This window comes from Colobus angolensis, unplaced genomic scaffold (genome assembly GCF_000951035.1).
Source record: "Colobus angolensis palliatus isolate OR3802 unplaced genomic scaffold, Cang.pa_1.0 Scaffold81, whole genome shotgun sequence".
Lineage (NCBI taxonomy): Eukaryota > Metazoa > Chordata > Mammalia > Primates > Cercopithecidae > Colobus > Colobus angolensis.
In genome coordinates this window covers 6,532,174-6,551,826 of record NW_012121932.1, presented here as the reverse complement: position 1 = coordinate 6,551,826, position 19,653 = coordinate 6,532,174, and the positions used below count along the sequence as shown (strand labels likewise).

At 33.5% G+C, this 19,653-nt stretch overlaps 1 protein-coding gene across 5 annotated transcripts in view; it reads right to left on the bottom strand.

The window, feature by feature from the left end:
* The window catches only part of LYPLAL1 (lysophospholipase-like 1), a 38,866-nt gene that overhangs the window by 18,345 nt on the left and 868 nt on the right, over window positions 1-19,653 (bottom strand). For 2 of the 5 annotated variants that reach the window (XM_011929444.1, XM_011929447.1), the window contains exons 2-3: window positions 15,062-15,161; window positions 902-1,071 (exon numbers count right to left, since the gene is read on the bottom strand). In XM_011929444.1, coding sequence (XP_011784834.1) covers window positions 902-1,071; window positions 15,062-15,161 — 270 coding nt within the window. Of the gene's footprint in view, window positions 1-901; window positions 1,072-14,881; window positions 14,909-15,061; window positions 15,162-19,653 lie in introns of all 5 variants that reach the window. The other 3 variants (XM_011929446.1, XM_011929445.1, XM_011929448.1) reach the window with 3 other exon arrangements.

Sequence of the window (19,653 nt, the reverse complement as noted above, 5' to 3'; positions counted from 1 at the left end):
ACAAAGTGGAAACTAACACCAACACGGAATAGAATAGATTTTATCCATTATATCATGTTGTCTCTCCTGACTTAACAGATAGTTCAGTACTTCAATAAACACAAAGAAAGTTTATTAGTTTACCCAAATTCTATCTATAAAGAATTTCAATGTGCATTTTAAAGTTATTTATAACATAAAGGAGATATTTAATTTGCTTTTTAATTTCATCATTAAATATAACCCATTATAAGTTAAATAGTTAGATGGAAATAAAATCCTTTCGCCAAAATATGTCGTGTACTATTCATATTCTACACGCCCCATCTCACTTTTGTGTGTATTAGAAAAACAGAGATTTTAATAATTTATGCATATGCTAAGTACAGAAACAGAAAAAGGTATTAAGCAGAATAAAGAGCTTATATAAAGCTACTTATATTCCCTTAGGAACAGGGCTTGCTGAAGACAAGTCTAACAAAAATTTATAAATACTTTATTCTTGTGAGATTAACTCTGAAGATTATAATTTTCATAAATTTAATAGTATATTCTGACTGTATATGTTAATAATGGCAATAGCTGTTTAAATATATTCACAAGACTTAAGATAACTGAAGTAAAATGTTTTAAAAATTGAAATGAATAATCTCTTAACTGAAAATTAAACTAGAAGAAAAATTTTAACTGCCACAAGATTCTCAAAATCTGTTATTATTCAAAAAGAAAATCAATTAAAGTTTCATGTGCTGTTGCTTATAATTCTAATATCTTTGAAATCCTCAATATGTAAAATTTATCTGAAACTATGAATGCATTAAGTGATATGTAAGTGCTTCTAAATAATGTTCCAAGTAAGATTTGATGTATAGAATTAGACAAAAGTGAACAGCTATAAATTACCAACATTTAAAGGTCTTACCTATTAATATCCTGTTCTTCTTGATGCCACTTTTTACTTCTTCATCAATCAAATCAGTAAGCACTTGACACATGACATCAATTGATTCAAGGTGTTCTGGGCAGTCATTGCTTATTTTAAATCTGTCAAACCATACATTGGAGAGTCCTCCTTTCATAGGAGTATATGATCTGTTTAACAACCGCCCCCAAAAAAGAAAAGAAAGGAAAAGGGAATATGAAAATTGATGCTTTAATTCTCAAAATATTAGTGTTTTGAATAAATGATTTCAATTTCCTCTAAGTTTTATAAGTTAAATGCATATTAAAACTACTCCCATGTATACTGTATTAATTATCCTATACTTACATTTAATCCATTAAAATTTGCTAATGCCAGTTCATATAATCTTTACCTACTCCCTCCATCTTTTAAGAGGTAGAACAGTTACAGTACCAGTGAATCTTAATCCATTCATTGTATATTCATGCTCTGGGATACTATGTTGGTTAAAAAAAAAATACACACACATACGTGCACAGGCACACACACCATCAAGATATTCCAAACTGTAACGGAGTAAAGGGGGTCCTGTATTCAAGTACTATGTTGGTAGATGTAAATGAAAGGGGAACAAGAAAAAATCTTAGAGATTTCTGTGGGCAAACACAGAGAAGCACGGAGGATATATAAGATAAACACAGAGAATAAATGTTTTCCAAATACATAAAACAGAAGAGTTGCACAGAAGATAATACTTATCCCTTGGCATGCCCTGCTTTCTCCTCACGTAATGATGAAAAAACAGAGTGCCAAAGAAAACACTGCCAGTGACAAAAGTGTCTATAGTAATTTGAAAGAACTCTAAACCAATGACAATATATCCCTTTGAACTTGACACAGGATTCTTCCCAAACCAATACCTCCACCACTTTGCCATCTCAAATTTAGCTATATACTGTCACCCACCAAAGTTAGTAAAGTAAAAGCAAGAAATGTGCAGCTAAATTGAAAAACAAAAATAGAGGGTTAAAAGACAACAGGTGAGACCTGAACGTGCTTTTGTACTTCTTCTCTAGTGAAAAACCCAAGTAGAACCTCAGCATATCCAAGGAGCTAGAAATATTCAATTGTCATTGGCCTTGGGATGCATACAATCATTAGGACTAGTGGGTGGTGCTGGAAGGGAACAGAATTACACCATTTTTCAATATTGATCATATCACCCCAAAATAGACATCCACTTAAGGAGCTTGGGCATCAAGAAGGTTATATTTGGAATGTTTCTCAGAGAAACTGAAAAAAAATCTGGAAACAAGAAAGTTGCGCTGACTAAAATTTAACAAAAATTCATATACAGGGGATCTTTTATTTACTCAAATAGAATCATAAAAACATTACTTCGTAATGTTTTCTAAAATTTAAATGGATACGATGAATACCTCTGAAAGTCAGCACATAAAAACTTAAATGTTTCCCTAAGTTTATGCAGACACATAAAATTTTTAAAATATGAAATTATATATATACACACATTGTTTAGATGTTTTTAATGTAAATCTCATTCATTTTTTACTCATCTCTCCATTCCTCCTCTTCTCTCCAACTCCCTCACAAACCTTGTCCTTTACATTCAGTAAACTGTGTAAATGATCTGAAATATATCCTTCAATGTTATTCTTATACATAAAAACATGATATTTACAGGCTATTTCTTGGAGCACTATTAGCTTTTCAAAAATAAAGTAGTCTATCTGATTCTATTATGTGCATCACTCTTTTTTCCTTCAACAATAGCTCATGGAAATCCTTTCATCAGATATAGTTCTAACTTACCCTTTTAATGGCTATATTATATCCTATGATAAGGATATTCTACAATTTAATTAGCCATTCCTCTATTAATGGGAATTAATTTGGTACCCAGTTTTTAGTCACTAAGAACAATGCTTCATTAAACATATGCATACATGTTTTTATGTACTAGAACTTTTACTCCTATGGAAAACAGTGAAGAAACAGGTTGGATTAAAAGGTACAATTTTTGTCTTAATAGATGCCTCAAAGTTGCTTCCATAAAAGTTGTAAAAATTCACCTTCCTGCAGGAAAGGTACAAAAATGTCCTTTTGCCCACAGCACTAATAGCAGTAGGTGCTAACATACATTAAAATGTTACCATTTAAGAGTATCAATAGAAGTTTTAAAACCAACTTTATTGAGGTATAATTTACATATATAAACTATATTGAACTACACACATTTTAGGTGTACAGTTCAATTACCTTTTACAAGGCAACCACCATCTCCACAGTGATATATAGAACATTCTTTTTCCTTGGAAAATTCCATCATGCCCCTTCACAAGCAACTCCCGTAAACTTCCCAGGCAACTACTGAGTGAGTCTATCAATATTGATTTCTTTTGTCTGTTCTATAACTCCACATAAGTGGAACTGCTGATTGATACCATTTGCTATATTTTTTCCTATCGTGGTTTCAATTTTTTTCTTGTTTAAAAGAGTACCTTGTCTATTATTGACAAATATTTGTTACATTTATTTCAGGCATTTTCTTCCAAGTCTATTTTGAATATTGATATTATGTTATTATGTATTTAAGGTTTTTTTTTTTTTTAAACTGGATAAAAGACTCCACATTTGATATATTTTTTTTTTAAAAAAATTAAATTTATGGGTCTCCAGATTTGCTTAAGAAGCTCCTGCCAATCCATACATTTTTTTTGAGACGGATTCTCGCCCTGTCACACAGGTTGGAATGCAGTGGCGCGATCTCGGCTCCCTGCAAGCTCCGCCTCCCGGGTTCGCGCCATTCTCCTGACTCAGCCTCCTGAGTAGCTGGTACTACAGGCGCCTGCCACCATGCCCGGCTAAATTTTTGTATTTTTAGTAGAGACGGGGTTTCACCGTGTTAGCCAGGATGGTCTTGATCTCCTGACCTTGTGATCTGCCCGCCTTGGCCTCCCAAAGTGCTGGGATTACAGGTGTGAGCCACCGCGCCTGGCCCCATACTTTTTTTTATATGTAAAAGCCCAGATTTTCTTTTAAGATTTTTGTTTTCATTTTTACATCTAAGCCTTGAATTTTGGGGGAATTTCATACATGGAGTAACCTAAGGATTCAAATTCATTTTATTCCATGGGATAGCCAATTGTGCTTGTGCTATTAAAATAGAGAGAAAGGGAGGGAAGGAGGAAGACACCCTTCTCAGCAAACAGTGAAATTTTATCTTTGCCACATATTTTATAGTTCTGCATTATCTAGTCTCTCTAAACCTGATTTCTGTGAGAGAATTAAGCCCTAAGACATACATTATGTATAATGAACTGACTTCCCTCCAACACATCTAGAATGGTGCTAGTTCTATACCATATATGCGGTGGGCGGGGGAAGAGTCACTCAAATAATTTTCTATGTCTTGTGATTCAGCTGAAGAGCTTTAGTTGAGAAAGGCTCTATTTCGTTCCACTATTCTATTTATCTATTAAGTTAGTATCACATTAATCACATTATAGTGGTTTTAGAGCATATTCTGAAGTTGTGTAAGATAAGTTCCCCTCTCCTTACCATCATTACTACTAGTCTGTGTTTTCATACTTGTCCTAGCTATTCTCAGGCATCTATTGTTCTTGGTTATCCAATAAATTTAGTAAACTTTAAACTACTTTCAAATAATTATCCTTAAAAAATATTTTTGGAATTCTAATTAATATTGCATTATTGTCTGAGAATTACATTTTATGACATAAACCTGTGAGGAGGGCAGATTTTTGCAGACTGAGCTTTTCCTTCATTGCTCTTTATCCAGGCTCTCAACGCGTGCAGAAAAGATAAAATCTTGCACCAACTCTATAGTAGGACTCCTACAGAGCACAAATTATCCCACAATCCCATACGCCTTCTGACCCCAGAAGCTGTGTGGCTCTAGAAAGGTAGATAAATTGGAGTTAGAAGGCAGAAAGCATTCAAACCTTCCTCCTCCCAGAATCCCTGAAAATGAGAGTAGATGTTTTCCAAATAGTCATTGTCAGACAAAATGAAACCCCAAATTGTAGTCAAACTGTCACTAAAATCACGGTGAAGTTCTAAATCAAAATATCAAAAATACAACACTCACTTTAAAATTCAAATGAGCCTGTTACCCTTTTGAATTGTTTCTACTTCCCTTTTCATTTGACGCTGCTATTTCTGTGTTTATTTGTCTGTCTAAATACTTAAATAAGGATGATATCATAGGCTAAAATGTGAATCATTCTGGGAACTCAGCCATTAATGGAAAAAAGTGACATTCACTTAACTTTTCTTTTTTTGACAATACCTTAATTAGAGATAGATGCTCTGTAGAGGTAGAATCCCAATGTAAGTATTTTACTGATGTGGTAGCTAAAAAAATTAAAATTCTCTTCAAACGGAGTAATTGAGAAAAGTTAACAAGAAAAAAATAATTTAGAACTTTCTTGCTAAGAAAGCATAACCAAGAATGTATAAATCTCCTAAAATGTTAGAATAACATTTAAATAAAATATAAAAGTTTGTTTTTTAAACAGCTAAAAACCGTCACATATGTTATACTCATTCACCTTCTTCCTCAAATAAATCACTTTATTAGCTGGTATAAAACTCCTCAGACATTACCACAATAAATAAATATGTTTGGCAAAGAACATCTGTGTGGTTCCTAAGTTAATCAATCAATCAACCCATTACACATTGGTAAAATATTAAGCTAGAATAAAATGTCCAAGGTTAAAAAAAAAGAGTTGACATTCAGCTTGACACCAAGTTGTTTTTGATCTGTGTTGCCTTAAAGTCATAAAATCCAAAGGTCATTTATAACCTTTAAATTAACAAACTGGCATCAGTCTTCCTCTTTATCCTCATTTCATACCACTTCTCCCACCATTCACTAGGTTCCAGTCACATCTGTCACTTTCTTTTCTTCAAATAGGACAAGCTCATTATCAGTTGAGTGACTTTGCATCTGATATCCCCACTACTTAGAGGGCTCTTTGCAACATTTCTGCATGGTGGGCTCCGACTATTCATTTAGGTCTCAGCTCAAGTGTCACCTTCTCAGGGGAGCTTCTTTGACTCTCCAACTGAAAATATACCTCCCTTTTACCCCACAACACACACATATACTCTCTATCCCATTATTCTGTTTAACAGTCTTAACACCATTTATCACTATTTGAAATTATTACATTTAATTTCCCTTTATTTTCTGTCTCTACATGAGCTCACTGACAGCAGGGACTTTATCCTTTCCACAGACATAGCCCAGGTGCTAAGAACAAAGCCTGACATAGAATAGATGCTAAATATTTGCTGAATAAATTTCAGTAATCATTTGTGTCACTTGGGAATAATTTGTGTCAGCTAGAAATAACCATGTCTAAAATTATTTTTGCTTCAAACATATTTTGACTTTAACTCTTGTAAAATCTACACTGTGATTTGTAGAAAACAGTCCATTTTTGTTCCTTCTTTAAAAAACAATACCTAGGAAAACTTTTTCATACTAGTGCATATTTAAACATACCTAATACTTACCAAAGAAGTACATTATTTCTTCAAAGTAGCTGTTTTTAGTAGGGTTCCTTACTAGCATACTTGTAGTACAGATCTAGCGTTATCAGGAGAGGGCTCTCCTACTATCATGCTTCAGATAGGAATCCTAAGTGATGGAGTAAAGAGGAATTCAATTGTTTACGATGCCTAAATAAAAAATGCCTAGTTTATTTTAGAATAGGTATTTACTGAAAAATACAAACATGGACTTTATGTGGAAAAACAGTGAATCCAAAAGTATAGGCACTATGCAAATCTTATTACTTTTATAATTTTTTAAAACACCAAAAGAAACTATATTATCATATAAATCATAAGTGGCTTGTTAAAAAGTATTTTTAAATGGAAATTCTGATAATAAACACAAACTAAGAAAATCTCTAATTGTAAATATAGCTAAAGCATGTCATAGAAATAAAAATCTTTATTGGGCACTTGAATTAAAGAGTCCAAATTACCACAGTGGGGGGGGGAAAAAAAAGCAGTATTTTCCATCTAAATCAACACAGCAAACTAACTGCTGAGTTTTACTGAATATGCCCCTACCTTAGCTGATTTAAAACATCTATTAAATATAGTTGAGGAAAATGGATACCTTATAATCCAAATGGTAATTCACAATTTAATCAAAACACACTTACATGCTATAATAGACCACAACTGAGTAAATACAATAAACTATTGTTCTCCTCTTAAGCTCTTTAAAATATGGTTGACTGTTGAAAACAAAAATTATAACCTTGTTTGGTACAGTTTTCAATGTATGCAGACAAAATACATATGAAAACTATAACATACACAAGATGAGGATAAAGGGACCTATATAGTTACAAGGAAAAAAAAACCAACAAAGAACTCTAAGTAGGTAAAAAATCTGTGCTATGTACACCATAATCCCTATGGCAATCAGAAAAAAATAAAGTAAAATGGTGTATTAAAAAACGAATAATTCAGTAGAAAGTATAAAAGGGAAACAGAGGAATGAAAAGCAGTAGACCTAAATTCAAGATGTAAATTGCTTAAACAAATCACTTGGAAGACAAATTATCAGCTTGGCTAAAGATGAAAACAAAACCCAACTATGTGTTGTCTATAAGAAATCCACTTTAAATATAATGATATAGGTAGGTTAAAAGCAAAAGAATAGAAAAAGACATACTGTACAGCTCTAATCAAAAGGTAAAAGGATGAAAAGTGTCATGTAAACAGTAAGCTTAGGGAAGTTGAGGTATACTATATTTTTATTAAACACAGCACAACAGAGTATTACCACAAATTAAAAAGGAATATTTTATAGATAAAAGTAGCCATAAAAAGACAATAATACTACATGAATATGCACCTAATAATATAGCCTAAAAATACATAAAGAGAAAACTGATAGAACTAAAGGGAGAAACAGACCAATCTACAATCACAGAGATTTTAATACCCATCCCTTGGTAACTAACAGAACAACTTAGAAAAGTAATCACTAAGCATATACAGAATTTATGTGATGCTTTCAAACACCGTGAACCATTAACATTTATAGAACATGACACACAGAAATGCACAGTAATAGTCACCAAGATAGACCATATGCAAAGCCATAAAAAGGTCCCAATGAGTATCAAAAAGAAGAAAATCATACAGGCTATTTTCTCTAACAATAATGAAATGAAACTAGATATCAGCAGTAATAAGAATATTTAGAAGAGCTCCAAATATCTGGAAAGAACATATTTCTAAATAACTCCTGGGTTAATGAGGACCCAGAACTTATGGGTTATTTGGGTCCCATGAGTTATACAGGTCCCAGAACTATCTTTTCCGTAACTGGCCAGTGTAATACCTTCCATCCCACATGCCCTTCTTACAGTGTAACTCTGTCTGACACTTCATCAAGAAACAGAAGTCTGTGTTTTCTCCGCTTGATTCTAAGTAGTCTTTTAACTAACGAGGGAAGAGTACTATGTTACTGCTAACACTAGGTCTATAAGTCTGGTTCTCTTTAGACACTTGCTCTTGGAATCCAGCCTCCATGCTGCCAGGAAGCCCAAGATACTACATGGTGAGGTCTCACATAGGTGTTACAGTAATAAGACCAAAGGAAGGTCTTTATGCCATATATCCAGCATTATGCCATATATGTGAGTGAGCCTTCAGATGATTCCAGTTCCTAGCAATCACATGATGAGTCATCACCAGTCTTCAAGTTTCCCCATAGGAGAGTCCCCAGATCAAGTCATAACCACTGGCCCCCTTCTGAATTCTTAGCCCATAAAATTTGTGAACGTAACAAAACTATTATTATTTGGGGTGGTCTGTTATATAAGTACAGCAATGGGACCATGAAGATTTGAAGACATTTCAACACAAATAAAAAGAGAGAGAAAAAATTAGTGGAACTTAGCTAAAGTAATATTAGTGAGAAATGTACAGATTTAATGTAAATAGAAGAAAATAAGAAATATAAGAATAGATATAAATGAAATAGAAAGCAATTAAAAGAGAAAATAAGAAAGCCAAAGTTGGTTCTATAAAAGCTTAATAAAATTGGTAACCTCTTGGTAAGATGAACCATGAAAAAAAAGAGAAAATACACAAATTATTACCAGTAATGAAATAAAATGTATCAACAACAAATCATAAAAGCATTAAAAGGAAATATCATGAACATCTTTGTGTCAATAAATTTGACAAATCAGAAAAAAGATACAAATTTCGTAAGAAACACACATTATCAAAACTGGCATAAAAATAAATATAAAATCTGAATATCTTGGTTTCATGAAAGAAATTGAATTCATTACCAAAACCTTCATACAAGGAAATCTCAGGTTCAGGTAATTTCACTAGTGAATTTTATCAAACATTTAAGGAAGAAATAACATAAACTCAGACACAGAGAAGGGAATCCTTCCCAATGCTTTTAAGAGACTAGCATAATCCTGATGATAAAGTTTTTCAAAGGCATTAAAGAAAATCACAGAACAATATTCCTCATGAACACAGACATAAAATTCTTTACCAAAGTATTAGCAAAACGAATTTAGATACATATAAAAAGGATGATACATTACAAAAGGGTTTATCTCGGGAATGTAAGGTTGGTTTAAGACTTGGAAATCCATTAACGTCATTCATTGTGTTAACAAAATGAAAGATAAAAACCATGACTATTTCAAAGGACACAGAAAAGCATCTGATAAATTCACAAAGAAACCTCTCAGCTAATTAGGCAAAGAAATGTCCTCGATATTAAAAAAAAGGCAAAAATACAAAAAATACCCTAGAACTAACATCACACTTAACAGTGAAATACTGAACACTTCCCCTCTAAGATTACACAGGAAGGAAGTACTCACTTCTATTTAACATGGTACTGGAAGTTCAAACAAGTTCAAAAAAGCAAGACAATGAAATAAAATGCATACAGAAAATTCATAAGGAATATACTAAATAAGTACTAGAAATAAGTGAATTTAGAAAGATAGGAGGACACAGGACAAAATAAAAAAGTAAATTTATTTCTCTGTACTAGCAACAATTTAAAAATTAAATTTTTTAAAATTCCATTTACAATAACATGAAGAAACAAAATACTTGTAAATAAATTTAGCAAAAGACTTCTACACTAAAAACTCCAAATCACTTCTGAGAGAAATTAATAAAGACCTAAATAAATGGTGAGACATACCATGTGTATGTATTAGAAGGCATCTATTTTCTCTAAATCAAACTAGATTCCATGCAATTTCAACCAAAATCCAAACAGGTGTTTTGCAAAACTGAAGAGCAAGTTCTAAAATTTACACGTAAATGCAAGTAACATAGAATGAGCAAAACTTATACCACTTGGTTTCAAAATTTTCTATACAGCTGTGATAATTAAAACAATTTTGTACTACTATAAGATTAGACCAACAGACCAATGGAATAGAGTCTAGATAAGAATTCAAATTATGCTCACAAAAAGACTTGTAACAAGAATATTTATGGTAGCATTATTCATTAGTTCTCCAAATGTGCAACAACAGTAGATAAATAAAGAAATTGTGGTATATTTATACAATACCTACTTAGAATTTTTAAAATTGAACTATTGATATACACATCACAAATATAGATGAACTCCAAAAATACCAAGTTGAATAAAAGAAGCCAGACACAAGATTACATTAAATCATTTCACTAAATGACTCAATTTAACTGAAATTCAAGAACAAGCCAAACTATGCTATAGTAATAGATATCCAAACAATAACACATGAGATGGGAATCGACTTGAAAGAAGCATGAGGAAACTTTCTGCTGTGATGAGAATATTCTCTAACTTAATTGAGGTAAATAGGTGCATAAAGTTACCAAAATTCTCTGTACTATAATTTATCAAAATTAACTATACACATACAATTTTTGTATTTCACTGTAATTTTAAAGAAACATGTTAGAACTTATGTCCACAAGATGTCATTAAGAATGTGAAAATGCAAACCACAAAGAGAAGGTATTTGTATTCATATATCCAACAACAATAATAAACTGTAGCGAAAAAACTATAGAGCTCCAACAAATCAATGGAAAAAGATGACCAAATAAAAAGAATGGGCAAATAATCTGAGTGGGCATTTATTTTGAGGATATTTAAATGCTGAATAAGCATATGAAACAGTGTGGAACATCATTAGCATTAAAGAAATATTAATTAAAAGCACAATAAGATACCATTACACATCTACTGGTTTGGCTAAAATTAAAAAGACAATGGAAAGTATTCAGGAGGATGTGAGATAAATGGGAATATTGAATACTGCTGGCGAGGCTGTCAACTGTTACAGTCTCTCTGGAAATAGGTTTGGCATTGTGTACCAAAGTTAATAAAGCTTAACCTGCTTTTATACGTTTCATTTTCACTCATTTCTATAAATACTGGCTTGGGTAAAGCCACATAATAGTAAGCATCATTTCCATGTAACGGGAGACTAGATACATTCTAGGACAAAACTGGCCAACTAACAGGCAGGTAAACCCTGAATATCATTTACATGCCATCAATTGAATGATTTTACAAGCCAAGTAATATCTTCAGTATACCCTATAGGAATAACATCGTCCATGAAATATCTGTAGTAGAGAAAAACTTACAGGTTTACAAGTGGTAAAAGAAAAAAAACAGGAGAGAGAATAAATACCAGAAATGTGGACAATATTGGAAAGATATAGCAAAATGTTAAAGCATGAAATCTTGATAAATTTTTAAAAAGGTTGTTAAAATTCATTTTTATCCTGAACCAATCACATTAAAAAAAGTGAGAGTTAAGGAAGGCACGTATCACATGCCTCCTTTAGATGTCATCGGAAAGGTAGCAAGCAAGGTAGATGACACCAGAGTCTCTCTTATTAGCAGCACAAGAAACACTGCCATAATAGATGGAAGGTAGCAACTATCCTTACAACCCCAAATGAAGCCATATTATGCTACAAAAGCAAGGACAATAAATCTATGCCCAAACTGCTTGCCTAAACAGGGTCATATGTTAGGAACATCAGTTAGAAGTCTTAAAACAGCAAAGTATACCATGAATGCCAGAGCATTCTAATAAAATACTATCAAACAGCATTCTGAAGTGTGGAAACCAGTTAAAAGCTGTAGACTTAATGACACCGCAGTGCTCCTCAATTTGAGACTCATTAGTTAAAAGTGGCCCATAATCTTGTGCTCACTCAATTAACCTATTACTGGGTCACGCTCTAGGATAAGTAACTGCAACTCCTTATGAACAATTCTTAGATTATTTACCACAACAAAATACGCTTTTTAAAACCTCACATAGGCATAAACTATTATACAATTAAAATATTAGTATTATATATAAATACCCACAATTACTCATTCCTATTACACTATTTTAAATTATAACAAGCAAATATTGCAAGATATTTATTTGATATTCACTAAACATCTATTTGTCAGGTTCTATGCTAAGTGCTTATAGATACTGTATCCTTCAGTGTCTGCAGGAAAACAGAAGTAAGTATCATATCAACTGTTCTAGAAAATTAGTCTAGCACAAGGTAGGAAAAAATCAGCTAATTGTAATATACTAAGTATGATATCTCTCTTAACTGACCTCCATTGACCTGCCTTACAGTATTAACCAAACCCATGTGTTCCTATATCTAATGCTCACGGAAGACCAAATGGTCCAGATCGAGGCTTCATTCTTGCACACCCTCACACTTTCACTCCCACAAATTGAGCCTTATGTTTTTTATGCTTACCAAGAGTCAACTATGTTTGTTCTCAACTTTGTTTATGCCAGCTTCATTTTCTATTGCAATTAAATAATTTAATATTTAAAGTAATGTGGTGGAAATCTTCTATGTTTCACTACTAATAAGTGAAAACTTGAGCAAACCAATAAGTATTGTATGCATAAGTAAAAATGATGACTTAATCTACAACAGTGGCTCCGAATATATTGTATATGGGAACTCCTCTTTAAGGTCTAAAACTAAGCTGTAGAAAACGGCAGCCCCCACCACATAAGGTTATGAAGCCCATAAATGTAGCCAGTGCAACTTAAGGAACTTAATTTTTACTGTTATTTAATTTAAGTGTAATTAGCTAGCATCAGAAGTAAGATATGTAGTATATGTAAAACACATGCCAATTTTTGAAAATTTAGTGTGAAAAATATAAAATATCACTAATAATTTTATACCAATTACATGCTGAATATTTTGAATATACTGGGTTAAATAAAATGTATTATTAAAATTTTACATATTTCTTCCTTTTTATAATGTGGTATCAAGAAAATTTTAATTTATTTGTAGCTCATATTACACTTCTGTTGGTGAATATGGTCTAAAATGTTTGATGATCTGTCCAAATAGCTATTGATTATAAAACTGTATAACAAAAAGTTACTATGAAGCTGGCTAATCCAATGATTTCATATTTTACTAAATCACAACAGCAACCACACATAATGCTTAGTGCACATGGAGATTTCTGGATTTTCTGAAATATCTCCGGCCTAAAGTTTGAGAAATACTGTCTAGAATTCCTATCACAATTGGTAATGACATGAAATTCTTAAGATAAAAAACATTAATTCCTAGAATAAGGTTTTCAATGGTCTTATGATTAATCAGACAATTGTATTTATATTTAGGCAGAAATGAACTTCTTTCCTCTCTGCAAAAATACCACTATGTTTCTTCCTTGCAACTCAACTACCCTAAAAATGAGTAACAAAAAGCTCTTTTGACATTTTCAAAGACATGCAATTTAGAGCACAAAAATAACCACTGGTGACTGGGTCTTTCAACTACATTACCAAACTTTTGAACTCTACTAAAATTACATTTAAATAATAACTCCTTTGAGTCTTCAGTCTTATATTATCATTTTGTTCTCTCTTTTTCAATTCTATCAATTAAAGTAAGTAAATTCTTATTAGTACATATAAAAACGTCCTTGAAGTTCTGGTTTTATTTCTCTTTAATACTAAGTTAACGGAAATATAAAGCAAGGCATTTGCATAGTATGCCTGATAAGAAAAAATCAAGAACAGGCTGGGCGCAGTGGCTCATGTCTGTTATACCAGCACTTTTTGGGAGGCCGAGGTGAGTGGATCACCTCAGGTCAAGAGTTCCAGACCAGCCTAGCCAACACGGCAAAACCTTGCCTTTAAAATTAGCTGGGCTTGGTGTCACACGCCTGTATTCTCAGCTACTCAGGAGGCTGAGGCAGAAGAATCCTTCGAATTCGGGAGGCAAAGGCTGCAGTGGGCCAAGACTGTACCACTGCACTCCAGCCTGGGCAACAGAGCTAGACTCTGTCTCAGAAAAAGAAAAAGAAAAAAAAAATCAAGAACAGATTATGAGAAATCAGATTGGGGCGTAGCTCCACATATCATTTCACTTAACCAAAAAAAACCCCAATACTTGATTTACAGCATGTGTTCCGAATAAAAGACTATGCAGATGTTAATTTAATATTTACAAAGAGCAGTTTGACCTCAAAACTATAGCAGTTTTATTACTGTGAATTTTGTTGCACACACCTACAGGTTATATAACCTAAATATTTATTAAGTAGTCAATTCCATCTTCCTATTCTGGTTTACTGATTAAAAAAGCATAACATTGTTTCTTAATAATCCTTTTAAATGTGGAAAGAATGCCATAAAACCCTTTTCCAGAGATTATGAACTCTGGCTTAACTAAATTATTAGAAAGATTATACTTGTTGGAGTTATTAAGTTTCCTTTTGGGGTGAATGTAGGGACGAAGAAAGTATGAAAGTTGAGCAATCTGCAGGGCAAGAGGGAGCAGAGTTACATAAGCCATGCTTGGGACACAGTTTAAATTCAGAGCTTTAGGGAATGCTTTACAGAGAGGGAATAAATTACTCACCTGACAAAACTTGGTCCAACAGTGTCACTGCAATAAAGGATACATTCTGGGGACAAAGTACTCTAATTTAAAGTATCTTAAATACAAAATCAAGCTTAAAGAATTCCTAGCTGGCACATCTCTTTACATATATTTTATGCCACAGAGTTATATTGACAAGTGAGATAAATTACTACATACCTGGGAGGAGCTGTTGGATAAATAATTTTTATGTGTTGGAATGTTAAATCTTGATTTAAAACCTGCTTGATCCACATTCTTAATCTTTGTCCAGAATCACCTGATGAATCACAAAATCAAGATTAAAATAAATATTTTAGTAATACAATGCATTTCAAAGCAGTCTAAAACTTTTATGTCACACAGAGGATGGAATAAGGGATTTAAAAAACCTACATACATAATAATAACTGTATAGAAACTGACTTATTAATATGAATTAACTAACCAGGTCTCAGTAACTGGCAATAATTTTGATTATTTTACTCCTGGCTTCACCATTGATTACTCTGAAGATCTTGTTTAAGCTTAAGTTTTAAGTTTCCTAATTGTTTAGTGGGTATTACAGGAATAAATAAATTGATTTTTCTAAAAAAAATTATTTCTGTATTTATATGTGATTTTTAAGTCATTTATCTTATTCTTAATAGTAATAAATTCCTAAAGTGATTGTTAAACTTCTGTAGTTAGAAGAACCTAATATAATTTTCTTGGTTTAAAAAAAGTCCAAAAGGTATACTCAATGTAATTTTAACTTGAAGAAGTCATAATTTAATTTTGACAACATGTTTACATGATCCAAAAGAATGATTACCTATTCCAAAGCTGATAAGTAATAAAAAACCATACAAATATTAATATATATGTATTTACACAAAAAATGGAAGGAAATAGAAGTCTATCTTATGGAGTCCTGAGGAGGAAATTAAGAGGTCACAAGTTTAATTTTTTCATCAATTAACTCATTAAGGTGTCAGTTCAAAAACTGTCTATTGAATCCCTATTAATGTGTCAAACACTGTGTTCACCTCTAGAGAGGCAATGATGGAGTAATTCAGTCCATATTCTTATGGAGTCTGTAGCATATTGCGAAAAACAGAAATTAGTCAAAAAATCACACAAATAAATGTGAAAGGCAAATGTAACTGCTTCAAAGATGAGATACTTGCTGCTGCAAGGATTTATTATATTCAGAATTGACTGGCTTATGGAGTTCAAGGATAAATGCACTAGCCTATAAACTATGCAAGACAAAGTTTATTATGTATTTTATCTGAGTTATTTGTTCACATAGTGCCTAGAACAGGACTGACAAAAACTAGGTATCCAAAGATAGTTGCTAAATGGTTTGAACTAAAGTCTACAGGATGGTGAGAAGTGCAGGGCAGAAGCAAGAAGTATCCCAGGCCAAGGAAAGGGCAGGTGCCAAGATTCTGGACAAGAGGGAGCAGTAAGACATGTAAGAACTGAAAAGCAGAGAATGAAAAGAAGAGCAGTGTCTATAAAATGAGACCAGAGAAACTGTAGGAACCTGACAAATCTGTTCATGGAGAAGCCATGAATATTTCTGGCAGAAAGGTTGGCATGATTCTAAAGGATCAATCTGGAAAATGTGTCAAGACAGAATTGAAAGAGAGCAAAAGTTGATGTACACAGATCAGTTAGGAAACTATTGTTCATGCTTAGACTAGGGTGATGATGTAGACAGAAACAGATACTAGAGAAATTTACGTGGTAAAATTAATAGAGATTGGCAACGGATTTGTTATGAAGGGTCAATAGTGAAAGGTTTCATGGATGACTGACAGGCTTTTGACCAGAGTAACTGGGTGAACAATAATACTAGACACCTGCCTAGGCAGGAAACATAAGCAACAGGCATACACAGGTTGCGTGTGAGGTGCCTCTTTGTAATGCATACAAGGTCTAACACCATGGGTTGATTGAGCAACTATGGACAGGTAGAGGGGAAGACAAAATCCAGCCTAGGGTCCTTAAGGAGGATAAGCTAAGAATGAGTTTCACATTATTAAAAAGTCCTTTCTTAAAAAGAAAGAGAAGGGAAAAATATGGGGAAGAGACCTTACATGGCCCACGAAAGCTAAAATGCTTACCTGACTTTTTACTGAAAGTTTGCCAACCCCTGCCCTACACTACCTGGATACCCTCTTGGGATATCCCTTCCTATTCTTCTCACTCCAGGCACACCAGCCTTACTGCTGTTCCTTGAACATGTCAAGGAACCTACTGTGGGACCTCCGACTTGGCTTTTCCTTTGTCTGAACAGTCTAACCCAATATCTACATTATTCTCATCACCTAAGTCTAGCTGTAAAGTTTCATCTTCTGTCATCTTTGCAGTGAGGCATATCCTGACTACTTTATTTAAAATTGTAACACTGTTCCAACTCCTCATCCAAGGAAGCATTCCCTTATCCTGCTTTCTTTGCTTCCATAAAACTTACTACCTTCTACTATAGTATTTATTTATTTCACTAGAACATAAGCTCCATGAGAGCAGTGATTTGTTTTGTTCATTGCTATATGATCAGAGCACAGAACAGTGCCTTACTCATGGAGGCTGTGATATATTTCTTGAATGAATGGATTCATGAATGAATGTATCAGGCAGTTAGATAAACTTGTCTAGAGCTCAAAAATAGAATCTATGAATCTCCACAGAAATTCAAACATTCTATTTTTAGCTATACACCGGCGACACAAATGGGTATCTCTAGGAGACTTCTGTGATTAGCCTAGGGAGAAAAATGTAGAGTGAAAACACCTTGAACCAAATTTAGAGAAACCCCATCATTAATGGCAAGGTAGAGGAGGATGAGTCTGCAGAAGAAACCAGAAGGAGCAAATCAAGATAGAAAAAGAACCAGGAGAGTTTTTTGAGAAGAAAGCTGAATGTGGATGACAGTTCACGTAAGTGGAAGACTGAAAATGTCCATTACATTGAGCGACACAGAGCTTGAGCTTACTGGTGACTTTACCAAGAAGCTACTCAGTCAACTTGCTGAGCCTTACTACACAAGAAGAAAGACATAAACAAGACACATGGTTTGTGCTTTGCGCACCTAATAGCTTCCTGTGGAATACAGACATTACGTTACATAATTACAAGTATGATGACTACTACTGAAAGAAGAACCAGTGTCCTATGGGAGCAAATAAGAGTGAATTAATCTGATCTGAGAGACTGAACAAAACTAATTAACCTATCATTTATTTTCATCATCTTAAAAGAAGGTCCGTCTTTAGTACTCTATTAATAGAAAAGGCTCAAATTAAGTTGGCTATATGTAATTTACACTCCCATATGTTATTCTATGGCTGCTATCTCCTAGAAGAAAACCTCAAGCTTTTAAGGTTTTTTATTTGAAAAAACAAAATACGCCTTTAATAACATTTTTTCAGCCTTGAAGAGTAAGAATGAAGCTGCAAAACAACATCTATGCATTCACAATGTCCACTTTTTAAAAAGCTAGTACCTTATTCCATAATAAAACTGTTAAAACTGGTTAACAGTATGGTAAAACTGAGTGTGATTAAACTGTTAGAATTGCTTTGCCCATATTCTAATTAAGCAGAAACCAAACATCTCCTACAACATAACCGCATATATTAAAGTGTAATGTAAAATCACTAGTTGCTAAAGACCTACTGGATGCTAAAGACCTGCTCCTAACGATAAAGATGATAAAGACCTACTCCCAATAAGGTTTTATTTACTTCAATGGATATTTAAACATATAGGAATCACATTATACTCGCATACTTGGCAGAATTCTTTGCATAAATTCTTGGTTCAAAGTGCAAAGGAAAAAATACATACATACATGACTCTGAATTTTAGAGACATACCATTACAGGTTATAAAAATGTAATCTGAAATTTAAAAAAAAGGATAGTTACTTTAAGCAAAGAGGTCCAGGGGAAAAAAGAACATAGTCTAGGAGTTCTTCCTAAATATAATGAGAATTGATTATGAGAAAGGGTACAGCGTTGGGGAATTTCTGGGTACTTATGAATGAACACTCTTGGAGCCCTAAATAGTACCACCAGTCTCCTAGTTATTAAGTACCGCTGTCATCTTGCACACTTCACCTTCTAAATATATGCCAAGTCTTTCCCTTTAAACACTATTGGCCCTCTTCTTCCCTATCTCCAAAACAATACATCCTAGTTCAAGCTTTTTCACCTTACCCCACCAAAGCCCTGAGTTCGAGGTCAGAGAGCTTTGGGTTCTAATCCCAAATCCGCCACTACTCACAGTAACAGCTAAGAGACCTTGGCCAAGCTGCTGAACCTGTCTGGCCTCATTTTCAAAATGAAGAGAATACGTCCCACAATTGCCCTTTTCCAGGTCTCTGCCCAGTACCTTTCCAATTCCCTTCCAATCACAGTCCCTTTTAAGCCTATCCGTCTCGGCTCAAAGACCACTTTCTTCGAAAAGTCTGACAAGCTTTTCATCTTCCAAATGCCTTAATAATGCCTAACCACATTTTTTTCTCTTACAATTCACTTGGCAGGAAACCACGCACCGTCTTGTGATCTTCCATGCACTGCTGACTCAAACTAATTGAATTGTTTTTGTTTTTAACTTTAGGTAGGCCCCCTGAGGACACCGGCTGCATCTCATTTCTTTAAAAAACATTTCCTGAGAGCTTACCCTGGGCCAAGCACTGGGGGAGCAAAGATTGACACAAGGGCCCTTATTCTCACAATCCAATGGGAAGCTCACAATCCAGTGAAGAAGACTGACAA